The sequence below is a fragment of the Protopterus annectens genome, chromosome 2.part1 (genome assembly GCF_019279795.1).
Source record: "Protopterus annectens isolate FY-2018-M chromosome 2.part1, PAN1.0, whole genome shotgun sequence".
NCBI classification, from domain to species: Eukaryota; Metazoa; Chordata; order Ceratodontiformes; family Protopteridae; genus Protopterus; species Protopterus annectens.
This window is the reverse complement of record NC_056729.1, coordinates 688,909,177-688,923,099: the sequence shown is the minus strand read 5'-3', so window position 1 is coordinate 688,923,099 and position 13,923 is coordinate 688,909,177. Positions and strand designations below refer to the sequence as shown.

Sequence of the window (13,923 nt, the reverse complement as noted above, 5' to 3'; positions counted from 1 at the left end):
GGTATTTTATCATATGAAACTGGCAGTTAAGGGCCCTCATGGCAAGGATAGCAGAAGTATACACTTTTTTTTACCAAACCTATCAAGGGCTTTCTTTGTCAACAGGTAAAGGGTTCATTGAAGAGCTGACTCTTGCTGCCTTGGGACCTGGAGTGAAACTCTGGGTCAGCAGCGGGGAGTTTTCAACAGGTATTTATGCGAGTCCAGGGGTCTATATTACAGCTATGAAACGCCTAACAGCGAACACCTAAACATCGCCAAGTATTCAGTGAAATTCATTTCCGCGATTGACTGAATACTTAAAGGGCAAAGATGTGGTCGGTTAACTACACAATTTTGCCCTTTTCTCCACTGTAGTACGATCTCGGAGTTGGTATATTTAGTTAGGGGGCACAGCTGCCCATATAGAGGGATGTGGAGGGCACAGCCCCCCCACATGGGTGGGTTTGTTTTAGGTAAATTCAGTTCTGTTGGGTTGTATTTGTTTGCCCTTTAAGTATTCAGCGAATCGTGGAACTGCATTTTGCTGAATGCTTGCCAATGTTTACCTGTTCGCTGTTGCAGCGTTTCAACGTCTTAATATACACCAGAGTGGTGCTGCGGTAGCGCTCTCGCCTCACAGCAAGACGTTGTCCCATTTGATTCTCAGCTAGAGCGTCTTCTGTGTGGAGGCATACGTAAATGGGCGTGTCTTCGTTGAAGGTTGTGCATCAGGGCTGGTAACTCGGCACGTAAAAATCAACTACCAAACATTAGCGGACCGGAGTTCCGCTGTGGTGACCCCTAACCGGGATAAGCCGAAAGACACAACAAATACAGACCAGAGTTCAGCACCCTGTAAAACCTATCTGGTTTTCGATGGGCTGGAGGTAGAGAATCTGGATTCAGGAAAGTTTCCATAAAAACATCCTCTACCACCTTCAATACAGGTGGAACAGCCAAAGGTTTGTGTTCTGGAAAGTCAAGGAACTCCCTAAACCTCTTTTTAGACTGCGGGTATTCCTGTGCCTCCCAATGGAAATGTTCCCCCATGGCATAGTGTGTTTCCTCAAAAGTGATGTCTTCAGGAGGTGAAGCTGAATGCAGATTCTCTTCAGAATCTGAATCTTCAAAAGAAGTAAGGAAAGGTCCCTCATGAAAGGGTCAGAATCCTCATCTAAATCAGGAGGTTCAGAGAAAACATCAGGGGTAGGATCCCTCTTCCTTTTCCATGGAGAAGACTCTAAAGTGGGTTGCCTAACTCTGACTAAGGAAATAAGGTGCTCAGCTAACCTGACCATGTATTGATGACAACCTAGTGCATGGCAGCTAGTAGGCCTAGGCGCAGGACCTGAGGTACAACCCTTCTTAGAAGTAGCTTTGGCCTTGGGCCTAGATACATCTGCAATCTTGACGCCAATCTCTATATAAGGCAGAATTGATGCAGACTGATGCCTTGAAGGAGTGTTACCGGTACAAGATCGCTCACCGAAAGCAGAGGTCTCCTGAGTGACTTCGGACCTGACCAATGAACTGAAAGCCAAGAACTGTGCATATGTTGAGGGGCCCAACAGCATGTCGGACTCCATAAGGGTTTTGACAGATGCCTGCACCACCACCTCAGTCACAGAAGGGGGCTGTAAATTCATCTCACCTTCCTCAGTGATATCCAGCCTTGGGGGACTGGCAGTTAGTGAATGGTTGTTGTCCAAGGCCCTAAGCTTGGGTCTTTTTTCCTTCTTATGCTTAGGGAGCTCAACCTTAGGATGACTAGTGCACCCCAAACAATGCAAAGAAAATGGCAGACTAAGATGTCAAGCTAAGATACTGGCCCTACGCCAGACAGTCCTAGAATTGAAACAGATGCAAAAACGGCAACTAGGGACATCGTAATCTGGGCCTAGACAAGTGACACACAATGTATGAAAGGCTCGGTGTGGGATTTGCTTACCACAGCAGAGGCAATGGTTAACTTTATCTGGCATGAGTTAAAGCAAGAAAAAGAGCTCCCCAACACCGTACTTGGCTTTAGAAGACATCTCTCTGGTGTGGACCAACTGTTGCACTGAAACACTGCTTCGGGCTCCAAAGGCATGAAAAGATTGATTCCAAGGTGTCAGCTGGCTCCCTTTATACCAAGCATACAGACGTAAGGGTAGGGCATCCGCTAGCCTTAGGAGGACTGAGATTTTTACTCTGGTAGTCGGGCTGGCCAAGGGCTTCCACAGCAGAAAATCCCATAAGTCAAGCCTGCAACAGTGAAACACAAAGAACATCAGTAGCAACAATCCCAAGAAACAGGCCACAGGCTCTTTGGTTTTGACATCACAGAGGTTACGGCCATCAAGCTTCTACATGAACTGTTTCCTGTTGTCCAGAGTTTGATTCTCTCAGACACCATCTGCCTACTGTGTGACTCTGAATAAGTCACTTAACTAGAAAATGCTTCAGGGCAATTGAGAATATCTGACTATGCCATGCAATGGTCTCCTGAAGTGCACACCTAGCAGCTGCCTATGAACCAGTACATATTGGGGCCTGCTGCTGGACGTAATATAGTTCTACAATAATCACCACAATCCTTTCAAAGAGAACCTTGATTATTTGCACAAGGATCAAAGGATCTGGAAGTCTGGGTTAGAGGCCATCCAGTGGCACTCTAGGTACCGGCAGAAGTCCTCAACTTTTTTTTACATCTGCCTCATAAAATCTATCTAGTATTCTCACCTTCACTTTGTCCATCCCACACATGGCTATCAGCCATTTTCATAACTGTTTGCTTAAATGACTTGGGCATCAGCAGTAGCTGTTGATCTCTCCTCTCTCACTAGCTACCCCATACAAAAGATCAGTTTCCAATTCAGAAAAGGAGTGTAAGCTAGTAGGGATCCTTTGGGAGAAGATCCTCCTACTGTCCTTGGCAATATACTGTCTTGGAAAGCTTTGGATCTTCATCATCCCATCGGACCTTTTTAAGATTCAATCAACATACTTGCAGGTCAGACAGACTGGAAGCCTCCTCTTCTCCCAGGCCCTGAGAGAGAGTGGTTCTTACTCCTTCCCCAGACATGGCAGGTACAGGGACCTCCGAATAAGATAGTTCCCTGAGAAGAGGTAATTGAGTCCAATATCTTGAGGCGTTTTCTTTAGTTTTCCTTCTGTTTGAAGGCCCACACCACCTCTTAGCTATTCTCTACTTTATTAGCTAGTTAGAGAGGGCTTCTTTTGCTAGTCTCCCTCTTTCAAACCCCACATTCTACCTGTGGCACACCCTAAGTTTCCAGCCTTACTTCTCTCTATGAACATGATCCTGTTCCTGGGTTTTTGAGACTGGGTCTTCTCTCTGGGTAATTGGTGCCCTTTAAGTTTGCTGGGCATCCCTGTACTATACGGGAACAGACTTCCCTTTTTGGAAACATTTATCCATTCTTGGTTTGGCCTGCACCACAGTAATGCAAGGACTCAGTATTCCCCTCTTCTTACCTTGATTCTAAATTGCGTGCAATATCTGTAGCCTATAGATTGCTACATTGTGCTGATTTAGGGTTTGTACATTGCCCTTTGCTGCTGTCTTCTCCCTACTGCTGCCAAAGACATATGAAATGGGGACTGCAGCATCACTCAGAAAGGATAAATAAGCCTCTAGGTGCACTGCTTTCCCAAATTAGGTCTATATCTGCCCACCTGAGCAACTGGGCATTATTTTTTCTCTCTGTGAATGAATATAACCTCCGTTTTCTTTGGTGAACAACTCTTTCTTTACAAATTTATAGAGATGGGAATTTTTATCAGAATGGTACTCCTAAGGTCAAGAAAGCTGTGTAGTTCCTGACCTTCCACACTGAATTATACATTTTATTAATTCTGTGGTGGCACAACAGCCAAAGGTCGATTTCACCAGGTAGTCTACGGCTTGGTCACACTCCACAGCCTCTTCAGTCTTATCCTCCTCCTCAGTTGTCTGAATGTCAGTTTCAATTTTTCTGTTCCTCTGTTAATACTTAGCAATGTGCCCTCTATTCGCACATCTAAAGCAGAGGACGGGAAATGTGGTTCCTTTATCCTTATTCACCATCTTAGCAACAATTTTATTACATTTTATTAAACACCTCTTTATAATCACTTTTGTAGCACAAACTTTTTTTGATTACTGTTACAAAGCTTTCGGCATCTTGTGGATCTGCCTGACACACCAACTTCTTAATAATGTCTCTGTGCTGTCAAGTGGTTTCAGTGAGGGCATAGGTCATGGCTGTGCCATAGACTTGACTGCAATTCTGTGGTATGCCTGCAGACCTAGAGGGTGCAGGCAACATCACCACAACAAACCGTGGCTGCAGCTGCAGATAACCACAGTGTGAGAAACCTCTGGCAGTGGTAGCAATCACCTGGAGAATCTGCTCGACTATAGTCATCAGACAACCCCAGGACAGATACAACTGTGGATGACCCTCTTAATGGCTCACTACATGAACGAGGCACAGGCTCTTGCTCACAGATTGTGGAAAATGCTCAATAGTTCTTCCAAGATAATTTTTGTTTATAAAACAGACTTCATTGGTTATTTTTCCTGGTAAAAGTGAACAGTAATGGAGATGGAACTTGTAACAAAAGTTTGTATATCACATTGGCAACCACAACTCAATAAAGCTGCTCAGGATAATCTTTATAGCCGAGTGTCTCTTATTGCTGCATCTTGTTTCAATACGCCTGCAATAAAATGTCTCATAGCACACAATTTCTTCATCAAACTATACACTCACAAGCACAAGTCCTGAGAAATAGCTAATGCCCCAGGCTCAGGTATTAAATTCTTTCACTGCACTATGCACAACAAACAGTCTATTACCATACTCCTCCTGTTACAATATTAAGTAACTTGCAGGTTCCCTGTTATTAGCACTTTTGCTGGAAAATACAGATTTTTCTTAGGGCTCAAGCCTCCGAGTAGACTGCTCTGTCCTGAGACAATCACTCTTCAACACAAACAAGTTCATAACTAAGTGGTTTAGGCAGCTCTGGACTTCTCATCAACATCTGCCATTTTTAATCTGCCTTCTCCTTAACTACGAGCATGTTACCTCTCATTCCTTCACCTAGAAACTCAGGCTTGCTGGTTTTAATAGAGCAGACCCCATTACTCTTGTTTTTCTCTCTCTTATGTGCTAACTTTCCTAATGTTACCATCTAAGAATTCACCAACTAGATTGAAATTAATGCCATTGCGCCAAACTACCCTGCTTCTGTCCGTTTTGTCTTATGTGCTGACCAGTTATCTGGTAAAGGCACCGTACTATTTACAATATATTTAGCTTTTTTAACATGGGTCAAGCAAGGTTTAGTGTTAGTACCAAAATATATTACCATTCCAAGTGTTGCCAGTTCTAACATTACTCTGAGCAGTTACTGACAACTTTTTTAATTTTCAATAACAGAGGTCTCCACACTATAACTACGGCAAGGCAAAGGGGACAACAGTCTGGGTTCAAGTCTGAGCTGAATCTCACACTTCTTCAGTGCTGTACTCAAACACTGACCAAGACTTGCACTTCCCAAAGTGTCTAGCTGATACAGCAGTTTATCTAGTTCTGGCTCACATAGTTACTTGATGAATTGTCTCCTTTCCTTCCTCACTGTACGATTACTTGCGTACTGTGTTGGGGCAGGGGAGGGAGAGATCTATTCCTGTACTTAATTCTGCATAAGCTCGATAGTGAGACTTGCTTGAGGAAAAAGTTCCTCTGGATAAGCCCACTTACCTGTAATAACAAATATTTAAAATGCAAATAGATAAATATAAATACATAGTTGCTCTTCCTGTGTTGCCACTGGTCTGCCTGTATGTGAATGGCACTGACAGATGTAGCTCTCTGAAGGGAATTCCTAAAAATCCAAGTGGGAACCATCATTCAAAGATATGCACAAGAATAGGTCACAATCAGATGATTCAAGGCAGAAAAGATACTACAGTCAAAAAGAGTTAAGCAATTCATCAACGCATATGACAACCCTACAGCAATTTTTATAAGGGTTATAATAAAAATAAGCTGTTGACTGAGCACAACCTACAGATAGTAAAGTAGGCAGACACAGATCGGACTGCCAAACATGAGAGTAATGCATCTATGCAATGACCAAAACTGCATACTGGCCAGGCAGGAAAAATATTCCTCTTTCTCTAACAGGACTGACCTTGGAGCTGTTTATGTAAGTAATGAGTGGTCAGAGGCTCTACATCATCCCACACAAAGCCCTCCAAAAAAGCAACCTTCTACTTTAATTTCTTTTTGCACAGATGTGAAATGCATTGAAATGACTGCCCCAGAAATACCCCAGATCCTGATGACCAGTTTTCATTTGCCATCAAAATCTGTTTCTAAGCAAGACCTCGGAAGAGAAAACCTGTAAAGCCTGATTATCTTTGTGGATGTGTACATGATAAAGGACTCTAGAATATTTAAACTGTGAGCTTTGGCCGGTTAAGACCTGCATGATACCAACTTCAACGCATAAGTGTAGCTAAGTAACTTTTATCTGCACTTTTTAAAGTAACTTGTTTGTGTTGCACTGAGCAATATCTAGCTAGAAGTTGACAGTTTTTTCAGTAGTGCATGTGGTATTTTCAGTTAAGGCTTGTTAAAAACCTGCACAGCCAGTGATAGGTGGGGGTAGTAGTTTCCTTCATTGTTATTCAGCTTCTGTCATACAAGTGGTACAGCGAATTATCTTCTGTTTAAACTGTGAGCTTTGGCCGGTTAAGACCTGCATATCATCAACTTCAACGCATAAGTGTAGCTAAGTAACTTTTATCTGAACTTTTTAAAGTAATTTGTTTGTGTTGCACTGAGCAATATCTAGCTAGAAGTTGACTGTTTTTTCAGTAGGTCCCCACCCACCCTCCCTGTTTTTGTCTTGGTGTTAATCTTGGTGGCTTTGAAACTGCCCGGCCCTCTTGTAAATTTGCACTTGGATACTCCTCCTGAGCCCATCTCATTTGCTCATTCAAAAAAATTTATCTGCTTTTACTGTATTTGTGTTTCTTCCTACTTTATTTTGCTTTTGCGTCATCTTAAAAGTACTCAATTGTATTTATTACTGCTTGGTGTAACTCACTCTAAGCCTTTTAGTTTAAGCACTTGGGCTTCAGACCAGTTGTTTTACATTAAGAAGGTTTGTGCTCTGCACTGTAGTGGCAGGACAGGTAGCTTACATCCTTCTAAGTTGGGAACTGCTGATTGAGGGCTCAGTGTTTGTTATTCTAAAAGTGTATTAATTCTGGTTTAAGCACTTGGGCTTCAAACCAGTTATTTTACATTAAGAGGGTTCGTGGTCTGCACTCTTGTGGGAGGAGAGGCTGGACTCTGCCCTTCTGAGCTGGGAATTTCTGGTTAAAGGTTTATAGTGCCTGCATATTTGTACTGCTTCTTACTAAATTGGTACACCTTGTTTGCTGTAGCATAGACTAGATCCAGGCCTGCTGAATCATAACTCGAGCACTAATCCAGGCATTCTTTAAAGTATTCAATTGTATTTATTACTGCGTGGTAGTAACTTGATTAAAGTGTAGCTATCATTCAAAGTCTTTTGGATTAAGCACTTGGGCTCAGACCAGTTGTTTTACATTAGGAAGGTTTGTGGCCTGCACTGTGGTGGCAGGACAGGTAGCTTACATCCTTCTAAGTTGGGAAATGCTGATTGAGGGCTCAGTGTCTGTTATTCTAAAAGTGTATTAGTTCTGGTTTAAGCACTTGGGCTTCAGGCCAGTTATTTTACATTAAGAAGGTTGGTGGTCTGCACTCTTGTGGGAGGAGAGGCTGGACTCTGCCCTTCTGAGCTGGGAATTTCTGGTTAGAGGCTTATAGTGCCTGCATATTTGAACTGTTTCTTACTGGAATTGGTACACCTTGTTTGCTGTAGCATAGACTAGACCCAGGCCTGCTGAATCTAGCTTTGTTTGTATGCTTGTTATTTCCCTGAAACGCTAATTCCACCTAAAACGCAGCTTTTCAGCACTTCTGTGGATCCTTAGTGACATCTGCATTGTTTACTGTACTTATTTCCTTGTTTCACTTGAAAGAAAGTTACTGTTTGTCATTTTTGCATTTAAGTTACCTGTAACACATTGCATTTAAGTTACCTGGCACTTGCTCACTAAAGCAATTACATAAGTCAGCACTAAAAAATTAAAAGCACTACACCCTCACAAACTCCCTCTTGAGAACATTGTTTCCCATTGGCCCTTTTTTTTTCAATTATAAAGGAATTCCCAATGCTATTCTAGCATGCCCAAAGGTCAGTTGTCAATCTCCTCTCTGGTCCAGCTGGTGAATCTGGGAATCTTGAGGCAATGTTACAACTGCCTCATGTACACAGACAACCCTCTCCTCCTCCCAACAAATTCCAACACATGTGAGAGATGCAACCATATAGCCAAACTGGAGGCTAAGCTGTCTCAACTCAGTACTGGCGAAACCTGTCAGGAGAAGAAGGAAACCACACTCACTACAATTCCAGTCTCACATAGACCTACCATGACAGCAAACCAAACACAAACACACAAAAACATACTCGGAGGCTCTAAATAAAAATCTGCCTAAGCAGCAGAGACCTCCAAAGCAAACACCCAAGCAACCGCTACCCCAAAACAAAACACGTGCAACACATAGCTCACAAAGCCAGTGTGCCAAACAGTCACAGCCCTTAAGGCTAAACAACACACCTGATACACTTGTAATAGGTGACTCTATCGTCAGGCACACTGACGTCCCGCTCACCAGGCTGAACAAAGAGAAGGTCACGGTGAGCTGCCTGTCGGGCGTTAGGATCCGCCACATAACACAAGCACTCAGGTCACTCCAAGGCAAGTACAAATATGACTCAGTCATTGTCTATGCTGGTGTGAATGACCTGAGACGTACCTCCCTGGACTACATGAAAAGAGACAGAGGAGCTCTCTTAGCATGTGGCCCAGGCCGGTATGACCCTGACCTTGAGCAGCATCTTACCCTCACCAAGAATGATGCCACAATATGAAGACAAGATGATCAATTTCAACAATTGGCTTAAGTATTGGTGTCATTCAAAGGGGATCCAATGCCTGTCAGCCTGGGATGACATACTCGACAGGCCACGATGCTTCGCTAGGGACGGCTTGCACCTGTCACCCTGGGCGATATTGGCAAAGGCTCTTGCTACCCCCACAGTGCCTTTTTTAGGCAAGGCTCAAAAGACAAACCCACCTCCATAGGTATCACAAGGGATAAGAAACTAAGAGTAATGCTTCTCAACGCCAGAAGTCTGAACCTCAAGATGTATGCATTCGAAACTCTCCTTAGCATGGAGAACATCGATATCTGTGCAGTAACAGAAACCTGGTTCAAGGCTCCCGAGAGCACCGCAGCTCTTCCAGATTATACCTCATACCATGCTTTTCGGCCCTAAAACTTGGACCGAACCAGAAAAAGAGGGGGAGTATCAATATTCGTCAAAGATACCCACACCTCCAGGTTGGTGGCACAGCACGAAGCATCAGAGACTATCCATGTGCAACTAACAGTGGGTAAAACTGCCTTCCAGTTTATAGCCTGCTACAGACCACCCTCCCAAACCCAGGAACCTCACTCGGCCTTCCTGAGAACACTGGAAAATATGAAGGTCTCTCCAAACACCATTATATCGGGCGACTTCAACTACCCAAACATAGACTGGGAGCATTACTCTAGCTCCAACACCCTTGCTCAAAGGTTCCTGGAATTTATAAACTCAAATGCTATGGAACAACCTACCACTCCCAGAAAAGGGGAAAACATACTGGACCTGATCATCACCAACATGGGGACTCTATGCTCCAGACCAGAAGTGTATCCCTCAGTGGTAAGATCAGACCATAAACTAATCTCACTGGATATTCACATCCCGACCCCACCCCCTGCCCAGAAAACCACAGTGAAAAACTTCTCTAAAGCAAATTTCACACTCCTCAAAACGAGGTGGAATCCTTCAAAGCCCCCAGGCCTGTGGAAAATACGGCCCAGACCACAGAATCCTTTATAAACGCATTCTATGAGCACCTTCAGGAATGCATGGCTCATGCAATCCCAAATAAAACCAAGACCCAATCCTCCAAAGGCAGACGTCCTGTCTGGTGGACCCCAGCCATAAACAAACTATACAATAGAAGGAGGAAGCTACTACATGATAGAGCAAAATCCCAAAAGGGAAGGCATCTCTGATCAGTGTTAGCAAAAACTACGGGCACTCATAAAATTGTCTAAGGCCAGCTTTGAGAGAAAAATTGCACAGGACACTAAGGATAATCACAAGGCTTTCTTTAGTTATGTTAGGAACCTGGGTGGGAATTCTCAGATATGCTCAGAATTAGTCCAAAATGACAAAAAATACACCAAACCCACAGACATTGCCAACATCCTAGCTGACAGGTTCAGTGCAAACTTCTCCCCCCCTCCCCACCAAAAGGGCAAATATCTATCCCAGCAGAGTGCTGCCCCCCTGACATCTCAGATGCTCAGGTAAGAGCCGCCCTCTCCAAAGCAAAAAACACAGCATCAATGGGACCAGACGGTGTCCCGGGCTGCGTCCTACATGACCTCCAAGAAGAGCTAAACCCAAACATAAAAATACTGTTCAATCTCAGCCTTACCACAGGATATGTACCCAAAGAGTGGCATACAGCAACAGTGGTCCCTCTCCACAAAGGTGGTGCCTCAACGGATCCTGGAAACTATCGCCCCATAAGCCTGGCTAGCCTGGTCTGCAAAGCTATGGAAAGGATCATCATGGACCTCATAAAAAAATATATTGGGGACGTACAGACACTGGATCCTACCCAGTTCGGCTTTGTTAAGGGCAGATCCTGCCTCTTAAACCTGGTCGATTTCTTTGAAACAGTCACCAAGGCCATTGACGAGGGGAAGGTGGTCCACACAGCCTACCTGCACCTCGCAAAAGCCTTCGATACAATACCCCACTCGGGCATTATAGATAAGCTCACCAGCTTAAATATAAACCCCTATGTCACTAGATGGTTTGCAAACTGGCTCAAGGACAGAACCCACATGGTTAGAATTGCTGGAGCCATGTCAGACGCCAAACCAGTTACAAGTGGCGTCCCACAAGGCTTAGTCCTGGGACCTCTCCTGTTCGGTATATATTTCTCGGAGGTACAGGCCAACACGGAAGGACTGTGGCTTACCAAGTTCACTGATGACTGCAAACTGGGTGCTATAATAGACTCTCCAGCCGACACAAGCATCCTCCAAAAGGGCCTCATAGAAACAGACAACTGGTGCCAGAGCCATGGCCTCAAGCTAAACGCCAAAAAGTGTATAGTCATCCCCTTTGGCAAAAACAAAGTGCCAACAAATTAACACATAGGTGGTAATCCATTAAGTACAGAAGAAGTAATTAGGGACCCAAGTTGATAGCAATCTCTCATTTGACAACCACGTGGCCAAAGTGGCTAGAAAAACATTTTATATAGCCCACCTAATCATGAAGGGATTCACATCTAGATCAGGGGAGGTCATCGTGCCTCTCTACTCATCCCTCATCAGGCCCATAATTGAGTACAATGCCCTTTGGGATGTACCTTACCAGACACCTGCAGCAACTGGAAAGACCCCAAAAGTACCTCACCAAGAGGATCAAAGGGCTCAAACAGATGCCATATGCAGCCCGGTTAAAGAAACTCCAGCTCTACTCAGTGGCATACCGCCTGCTCAGAGGCGATCTGTGCCTGACGTATAAAGCCATGTCCAACTCGGAATTAATGGACATGCTGCACCTCAGAAAATCCAAATCCCATCGAGCTATGGCTCGAGAGAATTGAACCTCAGCACTGAAATAAATAGGACATGCTGGAGGGACAGATTCATAACCCAGAGGCTCCCTTCACTCTGGAATAAAATCCCAGTCCAGGTTAGGCAGAGTCCCTCATTGACTCTCTTCAAGAGGAATCCTGATGAGTGGATGGGGGATCGTAGGTATACCCCGGGTATCACTTCTGTGTCACTGTTAGACAGAGGCACAGTATACTAACCACGAAAAAGGGCATAGCAAAATTAATTTAAAATGGGTGGCGAAAGCCAAACACACTCTGGCTAGGCTTATAAATGCCCTAGGGCAGATAGCCTAGTATGAACCTATGAACATATATAAGGAAATGTCATCACACAACATGAAGAAAAATATACCTTTCTCAAAGAGAAAACAATGTTTTCTGCACAGTCATTAAATACAACCAAAACTTCAAAATATGAAGAGTCTGAAGGAAGAGTTTCACTGACAGGACAGGAATAATTACAGAAGATGGAATACTTCATTGTTTAGGGGGGCACCTCTGTTGAAAACAGTGGTGCAACTGTAACCTAGTGGTTAGATATTACACACCTATTATCATTTTGTGCCAACTTCAAGATTTCTTTTCTTTGTCTTACACATTTTCTTGTTGCAGAAATCGTTTCTGTAGAACTTCTATTATTATAGATCCCTAATGATGCAAACAATATGCAACCATACAATAAAGCATTACCCATGTCTGTTTCAAGTCAGTACAGCCATCTCATGACATTAACAATCCTCAACTCTATCAACAAAATGACCTCAACAAGCATTACCACAGGTACAGTCACAAAATCCTCTGTTTCTACTCCTTTGTAACTAGGCTTGGTAAGTTACCTTTTTTATCCTTCTACAGGGGCATCGAATTTTCACCTTCTGGCTGCAGAGGTCAAGACATTTACCAGGATGGCATGTTTCTTTACATCTGTGACCACAAGAAAGCTGGAAGAGAAAAGCAATTTTTTAAACAGAAAAAGGGAAGGGAAATACATCACATACAAATCTGCTCATAAGAAATGGCTACTGGAAATGCCTTTTATGAAACATAAATATAACAATTTTACTGTGCAGAACATTCTCCCAAAAATCAGCTCTGTGGCCTAGAAGCACAGTGCTCAGAGTGGCTCAGCCAACCAGGATTCTATTAGTGGCACAAAAACTGGTGAAGCTGGCCAGAAGGGGATAAGCTTGAGCAATGATGTTCCCATGCAGAGAAGTACATAATGGTCTTGACCTGACAAGCTAGCTGCATCTTATTTTTGTATGGTGCCTGCCCCCATACTACTAAAGCAGTTGCTACAGCAGATCATATGGTCTCAACTGGGAAAGTACAGTTATGTAAAAACTTATCATAACAGCAGATGTCCCACTATTCACTGGTGCATTATTCTCATACTGTTGGGGTTATCTCGCCAAATAATGTATGTCTGGCTGGGGTACCAAAGCCAAAACCTTCTATTGAGCCGTATGTTTAATGTATAATCTAAGCCTGTGGGCATAAGGGTACATAAGCGGACGTATGAGCATGAAATCCTCAGGCTGTCTCAAAGCCAAGAGACACCGGAGAAAGAGTAACATAAAAGGTAAAGTGTTAGCCAAGAGGAGGGAAGGTGGAGAATGGTCCCCAAGAAAACAGATGACACAGTGACAGGAAAGAAGAAGGGGGGATGAAATAGAAAGAAGAAGGGGGGATGAAAAAGAAAGAAGAAGGGGGATGAAAAGGAGAGAAGTAACACTGCAACAGTGATCAGTAGGACATCTACTGTTATGGTAAGCTTTTACACAATTGTACAACATCCTTCCTTAGATCACTGTTGCAGTATTCCTATACTGTTGAGGGACTCCAAAGCTTAATATTTAGAAAGGATAGATGGATCAGGCATAAGGGAACTATCAATTAAACCACAGAGAACAGATCTGGCAAAGGAGGCTCTGGATCTTGACAAAGTACCTACATGATAAAATATTGTTAAAGTGTGCAAAGATGACCACGATTTTGCTTCTACAACAGCCCTGGAATCAATTCCTTTGTAAAAGGTTCCAGAGAAAGCAACTGCTCCAGTGGAGTGGTCTTTAACCAGACAA

At 43.6% G+C, this 13,923-nt stretch overlaps 1 protein-coding gene across 2 annotated transcripts in view; it reads right to left on the bottom strand.

The window, feature by feature from the left end:
* Positions 1-13,923, bottom strand: part of NFXL1 (nuclear transcription factor, X-box binding like 1) — a 1,793,512-nt gene that overhangs the window by 615,240 nt on the left and 1,164,349 nt on the right. For both annotated transcript variants that reach the window (XM_044062425.1, XM_044062424.1), the window contains exon 19: positions 12,676-12,780. In XM_044062425.1, the coding sequence (XP_043918360.1) occupies positions 12,676-12,780 (105 nt within the window). The remainder of the gene's footprint in view (positions 1-12,675; positions 12,781-13,923) is intronic.